Below are 19,773 nucleotides of genomic sequence, written 5' to 3'. Positions count from 1 at the left end.
GATGGTGGGTTATATAAATACATGCCCCCTACTGGCAGGGATACCTTGTTGGCCCTAGATCAAAGTGAACAGACCTACTACCCTGCTATGAAGTCGGCGCTGTTAAGAAAGTTTGGGTTGACCCCTGAGAAGTATAGGCAAAAGTTCCGGGGCAGCCACAAACTAGGCACACAGAACTGGGTAGACTTTTTGGATTACGCCAGGAAGGCCCTGGAGGGTTGGGTGAGAGGCAGCGAGGTAGGGGACTATGAGGGTTTATATGACCTCATACTCAAGGAACACCTACTCGAGAAATGTCTTCCCGAACTACGACAGCATCTGGTGAACAGCAAGCTGACCAGCCCCAGGAAGCTTGCTGAGGAGGCGGACATCTGAGTTAGTACCCGGGTGTCGACTAAGGGGACTGGAGGGGATTCCCAGAAGCATGGACAGGGCGCCCCCCAGAAGAAAGAGGGAGGGGATAATAAGAGGGAGTTCTCAAAAGGTCCACAAAATACTTCGCAAGGAAGGGGCAGAGGATTCATCCCTAAGAGTAACCCCCCTCGCAACCCTAATCCTGGCCAAAGCCAGCAGCCAAGGGTTGTTCATTGTTTTGAGTGTGGTGGTGTGGGACACTATAAAGGAGATGTGAGATGCCCAAAAAGACCACCCCCTCCCACTGGAGGAAAAGCCCCGGGAATAACTAGTGTAGTGCTCGGGGAGGAGATGCCTTTGGGTTACGGAGGGGAGCGGGTGGGTGTCACTTTAGTGTCCCTGGGAGATAAGGAGATGGTTCCAAAGACCCAACTGCCCTCTAATACTACTAAGTATGAGCAGTGGGTCACCATCAACGGCCGTAGAGGGGAGGCTCTGAGAGACACAGGAGCCAGTATGACTATGGTAAGGAGTCAGCTGGTGTCTCCAGAGCAGGTCATCCCAGATGTACTCCATCCCGCCGTAATGGCTGACGGCAGATTGGGCCACTACCCTGTGGCCGAGGTTCCCTTTGAGTGGGGAGGGGTTGCAGGTCCACTTCGAGTTGCCGTAAGCCCTGCCGTGCCTGTTGACTGCCTGTTAGGGAATGATATGGAGCACAATGCTTGGAGGAGGGTGGAGTACCAGACTCACTCTGAAATGCTGGGACCCCCTGACTGGACTTGTGTCAGCACAAGGTCCGCGACTGCCCGAAGGGGGAGTTCACTTACGCTGGAGCCTGGAACAATGGCCCAGCCGGCTGCCAGAGAGGAGAAGGACAGGAGGCCGGAGGACCCTGCCTCGACATCTCCACCTCGTGAGACGGACGGGCCACCTGCGGAGGTGGATCTGGAGTCCACAGGGGAGAATGTTGCTTCCCTGGAGAACCTACCCATCCCTACTGAATGGCATGTGGAGGGAGGTCCTTCCCGGGAAGAGTTCTGTAAAGCTCAGAAGGAGTGTCCTACTCTCGAGGGGCTGCGGCAACAGGCCAAAGCCCAGGCAGCAGGGAACATTGTAGGGAGCTACCAGATTTACTGGGAGGATGGACTCCTCTACAGTGAGCCCAAGGCACCTGGACATGGTTCATCCAGGGCCTTGGTGGTCCCTCAATGCTTTAGAGCCTTCCTTCTGGAACTGGCTCATGAGATACCATTGGCAGGACACATAGGACAGGACAAGACCTTTGCCCGGCTTGTCCCCCACTTCTACTGGCCTTGAATGAAAGTGGCGTCTGATACATATTGTCGGACGTGTGTGTCTTGCCAAGCCAGTGGGAAAACAGGGGTGAAGCTAAAAGCTCCCCTGGAACCACTACCTGTCGTTAGCACCCCCTTCGAGAGGGTGGGCATCGACATTGTAGGGCCATTGGATCCACCAACTTCAGCTGGTCACCGGTTCATCCTGGTTTTGGAGGATCATGCCACACGGTACCCAGAGGCCATACCTCTGAGGACCATCACTGCACCTACAGTGGCAAGGGCCCTGATGGGGATCTTCACCCGAGTGGGTTTCCCCAAGGAGGTTGTGTCCGACAGGGGGACTAACTTCCTGTCAGCATACATGCGGGCTATGTGGAAGGAGTGCGGCGTTACCTATCGGTTTACCACTCCTTATCACCCACAAACCAATGGTCTTGTGGAAAGGTTTAACAAAACCTTGAAAGGTATGATAAGGAGTCTACCTGAGAGCCTGCGGAGGAAATGGGACGTCCTCCTACCCTGTCTCTTGTTTTCCTACAGGGAAGTGCCACAGAAGGGAGTGGGCTTCAGCCCCTTCGAACTTTTGTACGGGCACCCTGTACGGGGACCTCTCAGCCTGGTGAAAGACGGATGGGAACAGACTCCCAGGAAGCTTCCCCAGGACGTGGTGAGCTACATGCTGGCCTTCCGGAGCCAAATGGCTAAGTTGTGGAAGCAAGCTTCAGACAACTTGGAGGCCAGCCAAGCAGTTATGAAGGAGTGGTATGACCACAACGCTCACCCAGTGGAACTGGAGCCTGGACAAAAAGTGTGGGTAATGGAACCTGGAGAGCTAAATGCCCTCCAGGACCGTTGGACAGGCCCCTTTGAGGTTTTGGAGAAAAAGGGTAAGTCCACCTACTTGGTGGATCTTAAGACCCCGAGGCAGCCCCACAGGGTGCTGCATGCCAATCGCCTCAAGCCACATCATGAGAGGCCCGAGGTTGTCTTAATGATGGTGACCGATGGAGCAGAGGAAGAGGAAAGCGAACCTCTCCCTGATCTTCTCTCGTCCCAAGAAAAGGATGGGTCGGTGGAGGGAGTGATTCTCTCGCCATCCCTGACTCCTGAACAGCAGAGTGATTGCCGCCAGATCCTGGAGCAATTTTCTTCTCTGTTCTCCCTTGTCCCGGGTAGGACCCACCTGTGTACCCATGACGTGGACACAGGAGACAGCCCACCTGTGAAGTCTAAAATCTACCGGCTGTCGGACAAGGTGAAGGCCAGCATCAAAAGTGAAGTCGCCAAGATGCTGGAGCTAGGAGTGATTGAACCTTCTGGTAGCCCTTGGTCTAGCCCGGTGGTTTTGGTACCAAAAGCTGCCCCACCAGGCACCACACCCGAATTGAGATTCTGTGTGGACTACCAAGGCTTAAATTCAGTAACCAAGACTGATGCACATCCCATCCCACGGGCGGATGAGCTTATCGACCGGCTGGGAGCTGCCCAATACTTAAGTACCTTTGACCTAACTTCAGGGTACTGGCAGATTTCCCTTACCGAGGGGGCGAAGGAAAGGTCAGCCTTCTCTACACCTCAGGGACACTACCAATTTCGTGTGATGCCCTTTGGGCTCAAGAACGCCCCTGCCACTTTTCAGCGGCTGGTGAACAGGGTCCTTTCTGGTATGGAAGCATTTTCTGCTGCTTACCTGGACGACATTGCTGTCTTCAGTAGCAGCTGGGAGGACCATTTGCAGCACCTGCAAGCTGTTCTTCATGCCCTGCAACAGGCTGGCTTGACAATCCAGGCCAGCAAGTGTCAGATCGGACAGGGGTCGGTGGTGTACCTAGGCCACTTGGTGGGCAGAGGGACGGTGCAGCCCCTCCAGGCAAAGATTGAGGCTATCATAGCCTGGGAGCCCCCCAAGACTCAAACTGAGGTCCGAGCCTTCCTGGGCCTCACTGGATACTACTGTCGCTTCGTGAAGGGGTATGGCACCATCGTGGCCCCCCTCACTGAACTTACTTCCAAGAAACAACCCCGACGGGTAGTCTGGACGGAGGCTTGCCAGCGAGCCTTCATGACCTTGAAGCAAGCATTGTGTTCCGCTCCAATTCTCAAGGCCCCTGATTTTGCTAGAGAATTCATTGTCCAAACAGATGCGTCAGAACATGGCATTGGGGCAGTGTTATCACAGCTAAATGATGAGGGCTTGGATCAACCTGTGGTCTTCCTGTCTAGGAGACTACTCCCCAGGGAGAGGAGGTGGAGTACAATTGAGCGAGAAGCCTTTGCGGTGGTTTGGGCACTGAAGAAGCTGCAGCCATACTTGTTTGGCTCGCACTTCCTGGTTCAGACTGACCACCGCCCCCTTCGTTGGCTAATGCAAATGAAGGGGGAGAAACCCAAGTTGCTAAGGTGGTCCATCTCCCTACAGGGAATGGACTTTAGGGTGGAACACCGGCCTGGATCGGACCATGCCAATGCAGACGGTCTATCCAGGTATTTCCGCCTTAGTGATGAGAACTCCCAAGGGATTGGGTAGCTCTCCCCACTTTCAGCTGGGGGGGACGCGTGTTAGACCTGTCTGCATCTGGGGATACTCTAACCAACATTATTTATTTTTTTGTCCCCCTTAGCCTCCCAGAGTTTCTGTTTTTATTTTTTATATATGTCCACTAGGATTTTTCAGTGCTGTCAGGGGGCTAGGTGTTCCTTGGTGATGACGCCATTTTTCCCTCATAACCTGTGAGGCCTAGTTAAGCCCCTTGAAAATCTAGGGACACCCAGAAACCTAAAATGGTGTCCACCAACTGCCATAACGGACACTACTGGAGAACAGGCCCATAGGCTAACATGAGGAATTTTCTAGAAGCATCCAGTGACTTCTGCAGGTCTCAGGCCACCCTATAAAAGGCCAGTGACCAGCAGCCATTTTGTAGTAGTCTCAGGAGTGACCGGTGAGGAGAGAGGCAACTTGCGAAGGAGGATTGCGCACCAGAGGTGACCAGATCGACCTGTGGGCCGGCGGTCGCGTTATTGGGAAGTGCCCCCTTTCAATCTGACCAAACCCCACTGTCACGTCATCCATAAAGCGTGGCCAGAGACTTTATGACCAGATTGTGAACCGGGTCGTGTTGTGAGAAGACCCTTATTAACTGCAGCCAAGCGACCCCTGTGAGTGACCTGCGCTACTGCCCTGAAGGCTGTGGGTAACTCAGGGCTCTGCCGATTGCCTGAGGAGTAAGGATCAACCCTGTCACAACCTACGCGACAGCCTCGCAGCTTGTGGTGACCAGCGGTGAAATCAGCAGGAGTTCCTACCTGTGGAGAGCGCTAGCTGTCTGCCTGTTTCAAGCGCGAAGGGAAGTGCCCAGCTGTTCTGTGTGACGGCGGAGGGACGCGGCGCTGGAGGAGAGGCGGAGTCCGGAAGCCGAAGGAAGCCAGCGGCGTCTCAGGAGGCGCGCCTGAAGGCCAACCCGCCGGTCGGAAGAGGCGGAGCCCAGGAGGGGAAGCGCCGGGCGCCTCGACAGCGGAGAAGCGAGAGCGCCGTTCACCTCATCGGCGGAGCATCGAGAGCCCCAACAGACTCGCCGGTGAGACCGCGGCGAACCGGGCGGCCCACGCTCTTCAGGCCCCGCCTACGGAGCACTCCTTCACAACGCCGGAGGCTAGAGCTTGATCGAGCCACTTCAGCCGGTGTCCCCGTAAAAGAAGTAAGCAGGGTGATGCGAAGGGAGCGGGAGGCGGCAGCACCGGGTGTCTAATGACACTAAAGCGGCGGAACTAAGAACGAGGGAATTAACTGAGAAACCGCCAGAAAACAAAATACGAGGAATTGGGCTATTGATCCGCCCAGACCACTTGAAACTATCTCCCAACTAGATCAGAGGAGGTGAGAGAGCGGTGTGCAGGGAAAAACAGGGCTCACGAGTAAAAACCCTTACAGCCTGTTATTCATTGGGGAGGCAGATCCTCCACCAGTAAGGTGTAGCCTGTGAATTGTCCAGGGGGGAGCCTTGTTAATTCTACTTTGTCTTCTTTTAGCCACATAACTGGTGGTTTATGCTGAGAAGATCCACACCTGTGGTAGAGGTCTGTTGAGCTGAGCTGAAGGCTAAGAGCTGAGGGGTAATGTACCTGCCTGGGTGCTGTTAAATAGCATATTGAATCTGTAGAGTGCAATTTCCTTTTTGTAACTACTCAGCGGAGAAGTATATTGTAACATTGACAGCAGCTTATCTCAAATGTGATGTACCGTTGATTCTTATGTACTGACTGGGAAAAGTATTGGATGTGATTTGAGATCTATGAGAACTGTGTAAATTATTTGTGTACTGCTTTTATTTAAAACAAGAACAAGAAAGAATATTATTTTTATAAAAGGTACTGGTATTTTCCTAAGATTGGTGTTGTGTCTTTTATTTTAGTGGTTAATCACTGGGTTACTGTGAGTGGGTTTTGTAAGCACTTAACCAACACCTTGAGTTTAGCTGTGTCCACTACTGTGCCAGGCTACCCTATGTAGTCTAGGATACCCTAGGTCTAACACCAAGCATCTAGTGGTTTTTTTGTCTGAGCTAGATATCTGGTGCATGATTATTTTTGCACTGGTTGATAATTCCTCAGCATCGTCAATCTTACACCTTATTCGCCTGTAGTTAGAGGTGTACTCTGTACCGATGTATATTCTTTCCGCTGCTTTGTTCCTGCAGGACAAGCATAGTTTCACTTCTAGCAGCAGATGGTCACTTTGGCCACTATCTCCTACCTTGAACGAGCTGATTATCTCAAACAGTGGTAGGGTCGCGAGAATAAAGTCGAGGTGAGAGGAAGTGATTGAAGACAAATATGTTGGAGCTGGTGGTGTATCCTCTGTGAATCGACCATTGAGTACTCTCAAGTTTAGCTGCTCAAGATCTATCAATAGCTGATTTTAGCATTTTGTATATTTGTTTGGTGAGGGAATGGAATGGTTTGGAATTTCCCACGCGAGGTCCATTACCTTTGTCACCACTGAAAGGGCCTCAACAGTCAAAATCCATCACTGTCTCCATGATAGCTTGGCCTGGACAATTGTTTTCAGCTCAGTAGAAACCTGTGAAGAAGCTGGCCTGTCTTCAACAATTAGGCACTCCTTGTCGCTGAGATCCCAAGACATCCACCTCAAACATGAGGCTGATGCCAAAGTCTGCTTTGAAGCAAACCTCAACAGCAGTTTTTACATCTAGTGAGCCTGTACCATCTCAAGAACAGAAGCAGCCTCATGTCCGAAAAAAGAGGATTTACTTCAAATCCCTCCCAAAACAAATACTTGCACATCACCCACGGCATGCGCCAGGGTAAAAAAAGAGAAGCTCGCGTTTGAAGAGGCTGTAACTGAGGAACTCGGAGTTTTTTCCATACCAAAAAAACAAATGCCTAGGGATCACAGTCCACGACCACCACTTCAATCACAAACACACGTCCCTGAGCCATATGAAGAGCCCATCCCTAAAGGCAATGTTGATGACCCATGGCACGACTATGGCATGGACTTACAAGAGGACCTCTAGCCAATAAAACTATCCCAAGCAGTTGACACCACAGCATAGCAACGGGTCATCCAATTACATGAGGTAGAGGAGCAAGATGACTTTCTGGTAGTTGAAAATGGAGTGTGTGATAGAGACATCTAGCCGCAGATTCCTTATCTTAGGATCCTTTTTCCGGCAGTACCTCTGCACGTTGGTAGAGGGCATCAAGCAACTCTACAGCGATGTCGTCCCCCAAATGTGAGGTCAAAAGAGTTCATATAAGCCCTCCCCCAATGCGCTGACATCAATTCCTTCTTTTTCACTCCAACAATGTAGAAACGCACTGCAGTTCATTGGCTGTTTTTCTGCCTACTTTATGTTTTTTTTGTTGACGGAGCAGTATCCCTTTTTTTCTCCTATCTTCAATGTCCTCGAGGTTCAATCCTTGGGAGCCCTGTGGACGATAGATGTCTACCACAGACCCTCACTCGGTTGGCATGTGGTGCCTGGGTGATAACCATGACTTCGAAGACTGCGAGTCATAACTAGCTCTGACTGAAAGCACACCGGAAACTTTGCATGAAGCTGCTTGCGGCGCAGATGTCACAGTCATCAAAGTCTTTTCGTCGTCCTCAATCCCCAAAATGCGCTGTAGACTGACTTCTCATCAGTGCTAGGAGCTGTTGCCACAGGCGTCATTCTCCATCGACGTCCTGAGTTAAGTCCCGGCATCATGGGTCGAAGTCACGGCACCGCCCACCTTCATCGCCCACCGCTGATCCTAGCTCTTCTGTTGAAGTATCGGAGCATTGGTCCGCCCCGCATCTCCCCACATATTCTAGGGCCGGGGCATCGTTGACCCTGATGAGACAATATTCTCAAACTCGTCATTCTATTCCTGGACCGTCGCCTACCTCTGCAGCGCTCTCTGGCCCCATGGACGTGTATGAAGTCATGCTTGTGACCCTGTCGCCGGGTTCTCCCTCAGCTTCAGGCCCGCCTCCTGTGTCTGACACAATAGTGAAGTTGGTGCAAAGCACCGTCACACCTCCCACCTTTGGCTCTTGTTTCTGGTCCTCTCATTCTGATGCTGGCGTCGGACTCTTGTCTGCCGGCCCCCATAGTGGTGCCGTCGATTCTCATTCCGATGTCAAGGCATCACCTTCTCGCTGTCGACTGGCTTTGGTTACAGCATTGGATGTAGCGCCTATGGAGCTGACTATCTCAGACTCCCTTCCTCTGGTTTTTCCTTTGAGAACCATGGTTGGGGAAGTACTACAGACGGTGTGTTGTGTCCCACTCCCATTTCAGAGATGGCTCCACCCTTCTCCTTATTTTTTTATCGCCTGCTGTCTAAGTTGTTTTGCCTCCGCATGTTTAGCGCCGGGTGACCATTTTGGTTAGCTGCACGCTTTCTAAGTGCATAAATAAATATAAATAACATAAACAAATAACACAAATAAGACATTATGAAAGCCACCTTAGATTGATCCTTGGCAAATATGACTGGTCTGCACAAAAAATGCAATGAACATTGTGTTAAAAATATTTGCGCCTTCAGAGGATCCAACCAAATCTCTCTAGAGGGGCCAAGGGAATATTGGGCGAAACTGCATGGATTACTTGAGTGGAGATGTCAGAAGGAGAAAGACTGCTTGGCAAACCTGGTGTGTGCTTAAAACTCGAACTTGTGGCTACTAACTCATCCAACTTCTGTCTAGTTTGAATTGCTACTTGACTTGACCTTCTAACCTCCTCTTTTAAGGTCTTATTATCTTCTAAGGCACAATTTATTTGCTTCTGCATACCCTCTAAAATGGAAGTTGGTTTTTGGGTGGAGTAAGTGATGTTAGCAGTTACCACGAAGAAAGGAGAGGTTAGAGCGGTTGGGAAGTTAAATGGAACATGAGCAGGTATGGAATGCGGGATGGGGGACACTGCAAAGCATTATTAATGGGTAACATTTGGGTAAAATGTATTTTGTTTACAGAGGGGTAAAATATAGGCACAAGGGATCAAGTTAACATGGTAACTTTGGGTGGTTGAGGATTTATGCGGCAACGCAGTTTAAATGGCAGGCATAAGTTCGTGGATTGGTGTGGGGGAGGTTACTGCGTGCTGTAAAATACTTGACAAGGGGGTAGCGCACTGAATGCATTTAGATAACGGTGCTTGTTTATTTTATTTTTACAGTATAATTTGTTTGCACAGAGTGGGGTTATTTTAGCATGCATGTTCGACAAAACCGTGAAGTGCTTGGTCATAGAAGACTAATGGTGGTTTAATTTCATTTTATTTAAACAGTGACCCCTGACGAATGGCTAAACAAATGGGCCCGAAATGCATTGGGATTTGTTACATCTTGAACTGTCTTGTGAATTGCGATGCCCACGTGGGACAGTAAGAGGCTTGGATGAGCACAAGTGCTCCATTTGAAAAAATTGGGTTTCTGAACAGCCTTGTTGTGAATAGCAAAGCAAAAAACAAAGTGATAAACAAGTTTAAAAAAGATTGATGAAAGTTGAATAAATAAGATGTTTGAACGCAAAGAAATGTTTTGAAGCATCTTTTTCAAGCTGTGCGATTGGATTGGCAGTACAGTTGTGCTGCCATATTTGTTGAAACATCCACTTTTAGCCACTGCTGAAAAGGCAAAACTGCCCAAGCTTTGCCTCCAGGTACCCTGAACCACAGTCTATGGACACTGTATTATGAACTGTAATGCAATGTATTTGTACACTCCTGCCTCACTAGGAACAAACAGCCTCTCCAGGCTTCCAATCAAGACATTATGTGTTTTACTGTATTTGCAGAAATCAGGCCGAGAGTACACCTTTGTTAGACTCGATATGGCAGCTGTAGAAGCCCAAATGCAGTGTAGACACTGCCTCTCCTTATATAAAGTTCCAGTTCAAGGGGGGTCTAAAAAGATTTATCCCAAGAACATTACCAGCCCCTCCATGGAACCTTAATGTAGTTTGTACTCAACTCATGAGGCCTCCTTTTGAGCCGTTACATTTTTGTCACTACAGTTTCTCTTGTTGAAAGTAGCCTTCCTCATTACATTCACTTCTTTGCATAGATGTTGTGAATTATATGCCGTAACTGCAGCGGAACCTAATATTCAAGTGCACAAAACTCTGGTTGATCTAAGGCACGCCTGCTTTGTGCCTACGGTCATCTCTCTGTTCTATGTAACCAAAATACTGGCTTACTGAGATTCTTTCCACAAACGCAGTCCCTTGCTGGAAGTGTATTACACATATTAGATGTCAAAAGTGTTTGTGTGCATTACACTGATTGTACAACATCCATTTTCAAAACAAAGCAACTGTGCTTTCGCCAAGCTCAACTTCAAAAAGCAAATGTCTATGTCCGGTTTTGCACAATGGATGTTTAAATGTTTAATTTGTATATGGTCCCTCTGATTCAGTCCCTTAAAGTGTTCAAGGCCATCACATTTAATTACGCAGATGACCTTCAACTCATCTTCGCAATCGATAACTCCCCTGAATCCATCCGGGAGTTTCAGAGCACCATGCTGCACATCTGTCAATGGATGGATTCTAACCATTTGGAACTAAACCCCGGCAAGACCGAAATATTCCTCAATGGCAAAAGTCAATCACTCTGGGGCCCACACTATTGGCCTCCAGAACTTGGCTCTCCTCCCACTCCCTCCACCTCGGTCAAAAGTCTGGGGGTGTCCATTGATAAGGACTTGTCACTGAAAACCCAAGTAGGCACAGTGGTGTCCTCCTGTTTCTTCCAGCTCCGTAGGATCAGGAAGATCAGTCGGATGCTAACCCAGCCGGCCCGGATCCAGGTGGTGATAGCCTCAGTACTATCACACCTGGACTATGCCAATTCCATCTACTTAGGCCTTCCCCTTTCTCTCAGTAAGCGACTTCAGTTGGTCCAAAATCAAGCCGCCAGACTGATCCATCGACTGCCGCGCTGGCAGGCAGCAAGGCCCCTGTTAAAACAACTTCACTGGCTCCCTATCTCCCAACGAGTAACATTCAAAACGGCCTGCATCATTTTCAAGTCCCTTCACGCTCGTAGTCCCCAATTCATCAACAATCTCTTGCCCAGATACACTCCCTCTCGCAACCTCCGATCTGCCAATCTCCATCTTCCGGTCACTCCCTCTTTTAAGCTCCAACGCCAGGGAGGACGCAGGTTCGCGACTCTCGCTTGCAGACTCTGGAACTCTCTCCCCTTGGAAATTCGCTCCTGTACTAATCTCCTAGTGTTCAGGAGACAGCTTAAAACCTGGCTATTCACTCAGGCCCATGCATAATCTTCTGACCGCCGAGCATCTGCTAGTCAGCGCCATGAAACCTCTGGGTGTACGTGCGCTATATAAAAAATTGTTAACATAACATAACAATGCATTCAAGTGTGTCACCCCAGATCTAACGTCCATTAAATACGCCTATGCTCACAAAAAAAGGAACCACTAGAGGTTTTCCAGGAAATATTCTGCTTGCAAACCTCTATAGAGCGGCAACATGGTCTGCACCACACACCTTCACAAACCATTATTTAATAGGCATTCACGCCACCAAGAAGCACAAGTTGGGCAATTTTCCATAAGACCTTATTTCAAACATCTTTTTTTTCATCCTCATCTGCTCACACGCCACCAGTTTAAGGAGGAGGGCACTGTTTTTTTTATTGTATGCCGGGCACGTTATTGATGGTAGCCAATGCTGTCATTGAAAAAAGTTACCTGTAGCAGTCGGCTTGCATCCTGTAGATTCACATGTGCTTCTCCACCTCCCCAGATCCGAGTGCATGCTTAGAATTTTTTATGTAATATACACATATTAATATATTTTCCTCTCTGCACCAGTACACATAAGGTAGCCTGCTTAATTTTACTCCAAATACTTTGATTTACTCTTAGGGAGTTAAAAAATCCAATCTATGTTAGTGTTTCTGCCCTGGTGCATTGTGGGTTTCAGAATGGTATCACAAGTCCCCTTGAAACTGAAATCTGTATTTCGATTTCGAAGAAAAACAAATTCCAAAGAGTGTGTCCAGCACTAGATGGTGTGAGTGTGCAAACATGAATCTGCTGCACTCAAGGACGCAAACAGACTGTTACAGGTAAGTACAATCTTTCACATAGTGCATACTGTACCTTCCTGCAGATGCCTTACCACCACCCCTCCTCTTCTAACATATTAGGGCCTCTCTTAATAAGATCCTGAGGTATGCAAATGTATTTTTCTTTCTTAAGTCCTCCCCACACCCCTCAGTTGGGTGCAGGAAATGCATCAGTATTGATGACAGCGCCCCAGGAGCCCCCTTCTGTCTCAGGTGAGGTCCCTGCTGAGTGGACATTCTGCCTCCTAGAAACAGTAGAGAACAACTGGGGGGAAACTTTCTGGATCTGGTGTAGCGTGGTGGAAACTCAAAGGCGAGGCATCTCCAGCAGGATACAGAATCCATCAGAAACATTGTTCCCAAAGGTGAGTAACCTTATCTTCGAGGAACTATAGCTTGGCTTTTAAAAGTATAAATAAAACACCAAGTATCCAAAGCCTTGAAGTAGAAAGCTAGCACTTTCTGAAGGTGACCCTCTTGACATATCTCAACTTGACAGCTATGGCTTTGCATTGTATTTCTTAGGAGAGACCAATGGGCTGATATTTGTGTTTCCTTGTCTCCCTAGTATAGTGAATTGTTCACTCACCAGAGTGTGCTGCAGTTCTCTCGCGACTGCTCTTTGCAGAAATCAAACGCTCACACTCCTAGACCTGAATGATAATGAACTTGGGAGTTCAGGGCTGAAGCAGTTGTTGGATGGTCTGAAAAGTCCAGGATGCAGAATGCAGACCCTGCGGTGAGTAGCTGCTGCCTCTGGGTGTATGGGATTAGAATGCAAGGATAATCATCAGCACATGGCACAAGTGAGGGAGTCTAATGTCTTTTCACAGACCTTCTGCCAAAATGTGCATACTATGTTCTCAGCAGCACTTGATATTTCTATGTGCTAATGGCCTCCTGTTAAGCTCTTCAGTCTGTGTCTGATACACAGCTGTCAGTTTGGGCACATGCATTGGTTGTAGGTTATGCCACTGTAAGACCTGGCACAGGTGCACAGACATGTTTCAGACACACAAAAACATGTAAGTGCAAGAGGTGTATAACTAAATGTATGTTAGTGACTCATTAAACACTCTATTTTCTACTTTAATGCACACAGAAAATCAGAGGCGTTGAACTATTTTAGGATAATTTTGTTTTCATTGTTTGTATCATGTTTTGTAAATGTAAATGGGAGACCTCTATCCCCCCTGCATCTCCCCTACCTCCTCCATTCAGTAGAGATGCCTAATAATCATGAGCACGGCCGGCTCTAGGGCAGTGCGACCGGTGCCGCCGCACCAAGTGCTGGCTTCCTAGGGGCGCCCTGTTTACAAGTGTAGTATGTTTTTCAAGCACCTAATGCCAAGGTAAGTGGTGTGATTAATGATCTTCCTGGAGAGAGATCAGTGTTTTGTATTGTTTATGTTTTGACTTATGTGAAGGTAGTGCAGAGGGTGAATAGGCCTGCTGCAAAGAACATGCACCAAGTAGATTACAGAGTGCATATAATGCAAGCAGATCAGCAGGTTACTGCTTTTAAAAGAAACATCCTTTTGTTACTTGCAGTTTATAACTTAAAGTCCTAAAATTCAACAGTGAGCTATTAACTTTCTTCATAGAACTGCATGCACACTGCAAAGTGTACATTAGAACATTGATTAATGATGCATAAAGGGTTAATTTGGCTAGAAATCGATTCTTATCAGTCAAAAAAAACTTTATTTGGTTTGTTACAACCATAAAAGTACATTTTACCTCTTAAACTGATAAAAGAAGAACAACGTAACACGGCTGTATCACAACACATATTACACCTCAAAATACATATAATTTAACTTTCTTTTTAAAATCAGAGTATTATGACATTTAAATTATTAAAATCACTTAATTCATTTCTATACATCACCTCCTTCAACATGCATCACGTACTACTATTATCCCTTAATTGTTCCACCTTATATGGTGTTAAGGAGGAGCTTTTTTTAGTTTTTACTCTGTGCACATGAGGAACGCCTTGACTTTGTTCATATATTTCCCCAAAGCACAGGCTATATCTAAATTCCCCATTTCCACCAAAAGGTTAACGGCTTGCATCCTGTTCGTAATCTTATACTTTTTTAAAAATCGGACATAAAAATTCCTTCCGTATGTCTAAAAAGCTCAAACAATCTAGTAAAATGTGTAAAATATCGCAGGTGGTGCCTGATGTGCAAGTGCATTTACCATTACATCCTATCATTAGATTTCGAACCCCGTTGTTCGCATAACTTGGGTTTATACCAATTCGCATTTTTAAAACTTCCCACCTTAAGCTATAATCTCCCAGGCCGATGACATGTGGGCTACCAAGGTCTTTTGTAAAAGGTACTCCCGATCATAGGTACGAGACATATCGGCCCCTTGAAGCCTTAATTCTTTCTTACCAATAGTTATAAGGTCTTGCGGCGAACATACCTTCAGGTCAAGCACCCCATATGCATTACTTATTGAAGCTCTGGTCTCTTTTGCCCAGGGTAGCTCGCTAGTGGCTATTTCCTCTTTGGCCCATTGGGAGATTTTAAGAAACTCCCCTGCTCCCAATCGCTGCCAGAAACGTACAAGGGCCATACAAGCAGTTATAGCCCAGGAGGTGATTCCCAGCTCAAGTCTTGCTGCCTGCACCATAGATGATTTAGGCAACAGGAATACGTTTTTTAATATATTTCCCTCCTCCCTGTCCCAGGAGGTCTTGCCACTTAGGTAGAGGACCTCGGCTCCATACAAAAATTGTGGGGGAACCATTGCTTGGTAGGCTTTTAAGACCGGCCTATCTGACATTTCACCGTAAGTATTATTAAATCTTTTTAAGGCTTTCACAGACGCCAATGCCCTCAGTTTTACTGCTTGCAGGTGTGTATACCATTTCAAGGAACCGAAAACCACATTATCATTAAGGAAAACTCCCAACTATGCTGTTTCTTTTTCGACTCCGAGTCTGTGCCTCCCCACACCAAGCACTCTTAAACTACATGACCTACCAGTATGGATGACATGTGATTCCTACACTTTTAGTCCTTTGGCTTCTGTAACATTTCCTATGCACTGATTTACACACATATGATTGATTGTCTTTGTGTAATGTGTGTGTGATGCAAAGTGCTCTGACACCCTACACTGGTATGAGTGGCGCTATATAACTAATTCAATGCATCAGAGAGAGTGTGGTTATGGAGACTTGGTCACTGTTAAAGGGCGCTAGTGAGAGCATCCATGGTGGAGGTGGTCCTTGGGGGGGGGGGGGGCGCCAACAAACATTGTCACACAGTGCGACACCAGCACTAATGCTGGCCATGTGCTTTGCCAAACACTTCATTCAAAATTCTGACTTGAATTTACAGTTTGCAAACTCTAATAGGGGGAAGAACGTGATCTTCTAATAAATGTCTATACTTTATTATTTACTTCAGGTGTGTTAAGTCAGCACATGCCCTTAACAAGACATGTGCCTGTAAAAATCTGTTTCAGATAATGCCAACATACTCCCTCCAATGAGCCAGTCCCTGATGCATGAAGGACCTCCTTAGACACCTCTGCCATAGTATCTCCAGTGTGAGATGGAAGCGCCCCCCGAGCCTTATTAGGCGCTAGGGACCCATCCTCAAGAGCCAATACTAAAATGAAAGTGGGTGGGGGCAGCGCGTCCACGCACCCCAAGCCTTTTCTGGCCCCAAGACCCCATCCCCTGGGGCTCATATCATTAAAGGTGGATACCCTGGTGCCCACCCGGGCCACCCACCATTCAATGGTTGGGGGACTGCGAGGGGAACCCGAAGGCCCCGTGGCCCCATCTGACTCCCCACATGCTACGGGAGTGGGATTATTTCTGCCCGGAGAGAGCACCTACTAATACTGCTCCAGTCGGGAGCAATATTTGGTCTGTTTCCTTACCTGCATAAGTGCTCACAGGGAAACAGACGAAAGTCTGCTCCCAGATGACGGGGGAATTTTCAAAGCTTTCGCCGGCTGGGAGCAGAGTTTGTATTTGCTCCTTTGTGGCGGGAGTTTTTAAAATGCTCCCACCAAACGGGAGAAAAACACAGGTTTCACTGTCCGCGCCAGTGCAGGCAAGGAAAACGATGTGTCCCAGGGGCGGGCTCGCTGAGACACAGTATGTGAGCCAGCCCAGGAGGATGGTGCCCCTGGGGCCATTAAAGGCTCAGGGAGGGGGGCCGCCCGAAAATATGGCAGAAGTGGGGCATTGCTTTATGTAGTAATGTTTTCTTTTGTCTCTTGCAGATTGGCAGAGTGCTTTCACCAAAGTTTGGACAATGATGATGTGTCCGTAGTGCAAACTACAAGTCTGAGTGATGATGCACCCCTTGAGTGGAATCAGAGAACTCCAGTTTAAACAAGGAATCTTTTACTGTTTGCCTTCTAACAGCTCATGAAGTGAAGTGAAGTGAATTCTCATCTGATGGAATCAAGTTCACAATCGATTCTTCAACCAAATAAACGTGTGTGATAGCACAGATTTCAAATGTTGAGAGACCTAATGGCCACCTTCGAACTTTCTTTACTGCCTGAACTAAGGATGTAGAATCTGACATTGATTACTGCTCAACCATAACCTACTGCCTTTAGCAAAGTGCCAAACAAGTCAAGGATCACAACTCATGCAGGAAAACTGAATTACAGCTGTTTACCTCCCAAACATTCAGCTGTTAAATTTAATGGGCAAGAATCTGCTTTAAAAAGTGGAATTTTTACTAGACTCAAGTGTGTTACACCAATTCCTTGAGTAGTTTCCAATTCCTAAGGATACCAAAGGAGCCTATTTAGAATTTGGGGTATTCCTGGATATAGGAATTACCAATGAACGCAGTATTGGTAATAATGGGTGCAGGAATACAGATGCAGTATTCATGTCCCAGTTATACTGAGGGTCTAAGACTGCTGTCTCGTCCCTAATTCCACTATTCTTTAGCATTTGTAGATTTACAAACCCCTGTGCCATCCTTCATCTGTAATTTAGTACAACAACTAAGCACATAAATTCCTAAGAGTCAGTACTACCAACTTAACAGGTAAATTCTGAAACTACTGACGGAGTCTAAAGAAAAGGTCTAACAATGGGTAGTTGCTTGGGCATGTTGCATATTATTTAGGATGTCATTTGTCTGGGAAGAATACATTTTGTGTCTGAAATATGTCCTTCATGACGTACAAGAAAATGGAGAATTTCATCTGTAAAGTGGCAAAACAAGTCCTAAACTCTTCTTCTGCCTCAGCGTCCACTCCCTCATCTCTGTTATTCTCTATATATATCAAACCAAACCATTAAGCCAGGCTTCTCCAACGAGTAGCTCTTGCACTACTGGTACCTCTCCAGGTACTTGTGAGTAGCTCGCCTGTGTGCAGCCTAGTGAACTAAATTAGAACCTTGTGCTTGGTTGAATTAATACATGTGTACCAAAGTTGAAAAGCGTGTATTTGAGACAAAAATATGTATATTTTTAGAACTCATAAGCTGATGAATGGAGAAAATGGTTGAATTTCCAAAATATATTTAAAGCTGATATTTGAATGAGAAAAATCAAATTGCGTTGGGGAGACTTTTTATGAATATTATTAACTTGGCGGCACAGGCATTACACCTATGGCTGTTATGTATTATCGGTGTAGAGGCATTCCACATTGACAAAGCATTTTCACATTACTGCTAGCAACCATTCCTGATGCACTGATTTGATCGCTGCTGGTAACCTTGCATTCAATGGCCACTAATGTATGTTACCTGATGTGGCCTATCACTTCTCAAATAATATTAGTAGCATGGAGAGTTTTCATAGACCATAAGTGGCTCTTATTATAGAAAAGGTTGGAGACGCCTGCCTTAAGCTTAAACCATTGGTCTGAACTGATTTAAGCTTTAAAACCCTCTCAAGTTCCATTCCTTAAAAATGAAATATCTAATATGCTTTTATTTATGGATTAATGGGTGAATCTCTTAGTAAGCACGCTGTGTCTGTACCTCAATAACGACTGTCAGATCAGCATTTAAGTGATTGGCATTGGTAGGATTGATAATAATTTCGGTTTCTGAAAAGCTTTGCATTTTTATTTTGGTTTCAGCATACATGGCAATCATGGGTGGTGCAGAGAACCCCAGGGAAAGGTACAATGGGCCTCATGTACAAAATTGTGAAATGTTTTTACTGTAATCTGTAAAAAATAACTTGCAAAATATGATTTGGTTCGCTATGTTGTATGTACAGAGGTAACATGGACTGCAATACCAAATTCTTATTATTTGCTTTTGGTAATTACTAACTCACAATTTCTGAGTGACGTACACATTTCATGGTGTGAGACAGGTGTAGAGTGGGAAGAGTGAGTAGAGAAGCAGGGATCATTGTAAGGTGTGTTCCTGCATTCACTTGCATCCACTTCGAAAAAGGCAACACAGGAATCTTATGAGTATGATTCAAGAAAAAGGAAGAGAAGATTTTTCAGTAATGAATTTAAAATCTTGGTAGCGGAATGGAATGTGCGGCGGAGAGAACTAGACTCTTTGGAAATTGTCTTTTGTGAGGCAGAATTTGTGACCTTATTATGCAGTGAGGGACAGTAAAAGGACCATCAGAGAGATCCCAAAAAGTTGATATGAGTTGTGGTCAAGGACAAGGGAAAGGATGGCAGCCGGAAGGTCTGACACAAAGCACAGGAGGGTGTAGCAGCACAGAACCCATAGCAATGGCAGAAATGATAGCCACTGCATTTCAGCCAAAGGCAATCACTAGTGTTGGTAGCATTGATGCTCCAGCTCCAGTGGCCATCACAACAAATAAGGCAGAGATTATTTATAATATATGTTTAATATTTTAAGAATGCATAGTAAAGCATGTTTTTAAAAAGGCACAACCTTGCATACAAACATTACAAAAATGCAATAATCTTGTATTAAATGTTTACCAATATCAATTTATAACTGTTTATAAACAATGCATTAGGGGACCTGTAGTCATGTTATAGCTGCATATATATTTTAAACTCAAAAGACATAATGGATTATGTTTCGGAACACAGCTTAAATTTCATTACCTTTACAACTTCCATAAATTTAAAATTATTGTTGCATTGCTCTTATATTCACTATTATTTATTTATATATGATGGAGATGTCTAGCCGCAGATTCCTCACCTTAGAATATTCCCCAGGCATCAGATTGGATCTGGAAAATCTTGAACAGTACCTCTGCACGCCAGTAGGTAGCGTATAGTATTTATCGTTTTTAAACCACCTGCTCTCCCCCTCCCACTTCTTTGCCTTCTGTGACCGTTGTTTTCCTGCCACTATCCCCTGTGGCCACGCCCCCTCGCCGCCCCGCTCCCGCCTCCCAGCTGCTCCTCCCTCCCTCCACACCTCATAAGGAGGATGCTGCCTGACGGTAGGGGTGACCTCTGACCCTGCTCAAGGGCGGGGTCGCTCCCCTGGTGCCGAACTGCACCATCTGTGCGCGTTCTCCCCGCTGCTGCCACTC

General features: G+C 46.6%; 1 protein-coding gene across 5 annotated transcripts in view; it reads left to right on the top strand.

The window, feature by feature from the left end:
* LOC147709713 (ribonuclease inhibitor-like) overlaps positions 1-19,366 on the top strand; it is a 135,459-nt gene extending 116,093 nt beyond the window's left edge. For 4 of the 5 annotated variants that reach the window (XM_086928212.1, XM_086928209.1, XM_086928211.1 and 1 more), the window contains 2 exons: positions 12,837-13,007; positions 16,529-19,366. In XM_086928212.1, the coding sequence (XP_086784338.1) occupies positions 12,837-13,007; positions 16,529-16,640 (283 nt within the window). In that variant the 3' untranslated portion in view covers positions 16,641-19,366. Of the gene's footprint in view, positions 1-9,457; positions 9,707-12,836; positions 13,008-16,528 lie in introns of those variants that run through there. The other variant, XM_086928213.1, reaches the window with a different exon arrangement.
* The last annotated feature ends 407 nt before the right edge of the window (positions 19,367-19,773 follow it).

This window comes from Lissotriton vulgaris, chromosome 6 (genome assembly GCF_964263255.1).
Source record: "Lissotriton vulgaris chromosome 6, aLisVul1.2, whole genome shotgun sequence".
In the NCBI taxonomy this organism is placed as follows: domain Eukaryota; kingdom Metazoa; phylum Chordata; class Amphibia; order Caudata; family Salamandridae; genus Lissotriton; species Lissotriton vulgaris.
The sequence above is the reverse complement of the archived record's forward strand: the minus strand, read 5'-3'. Positions and strand labels throughout refer to the sequence as shown.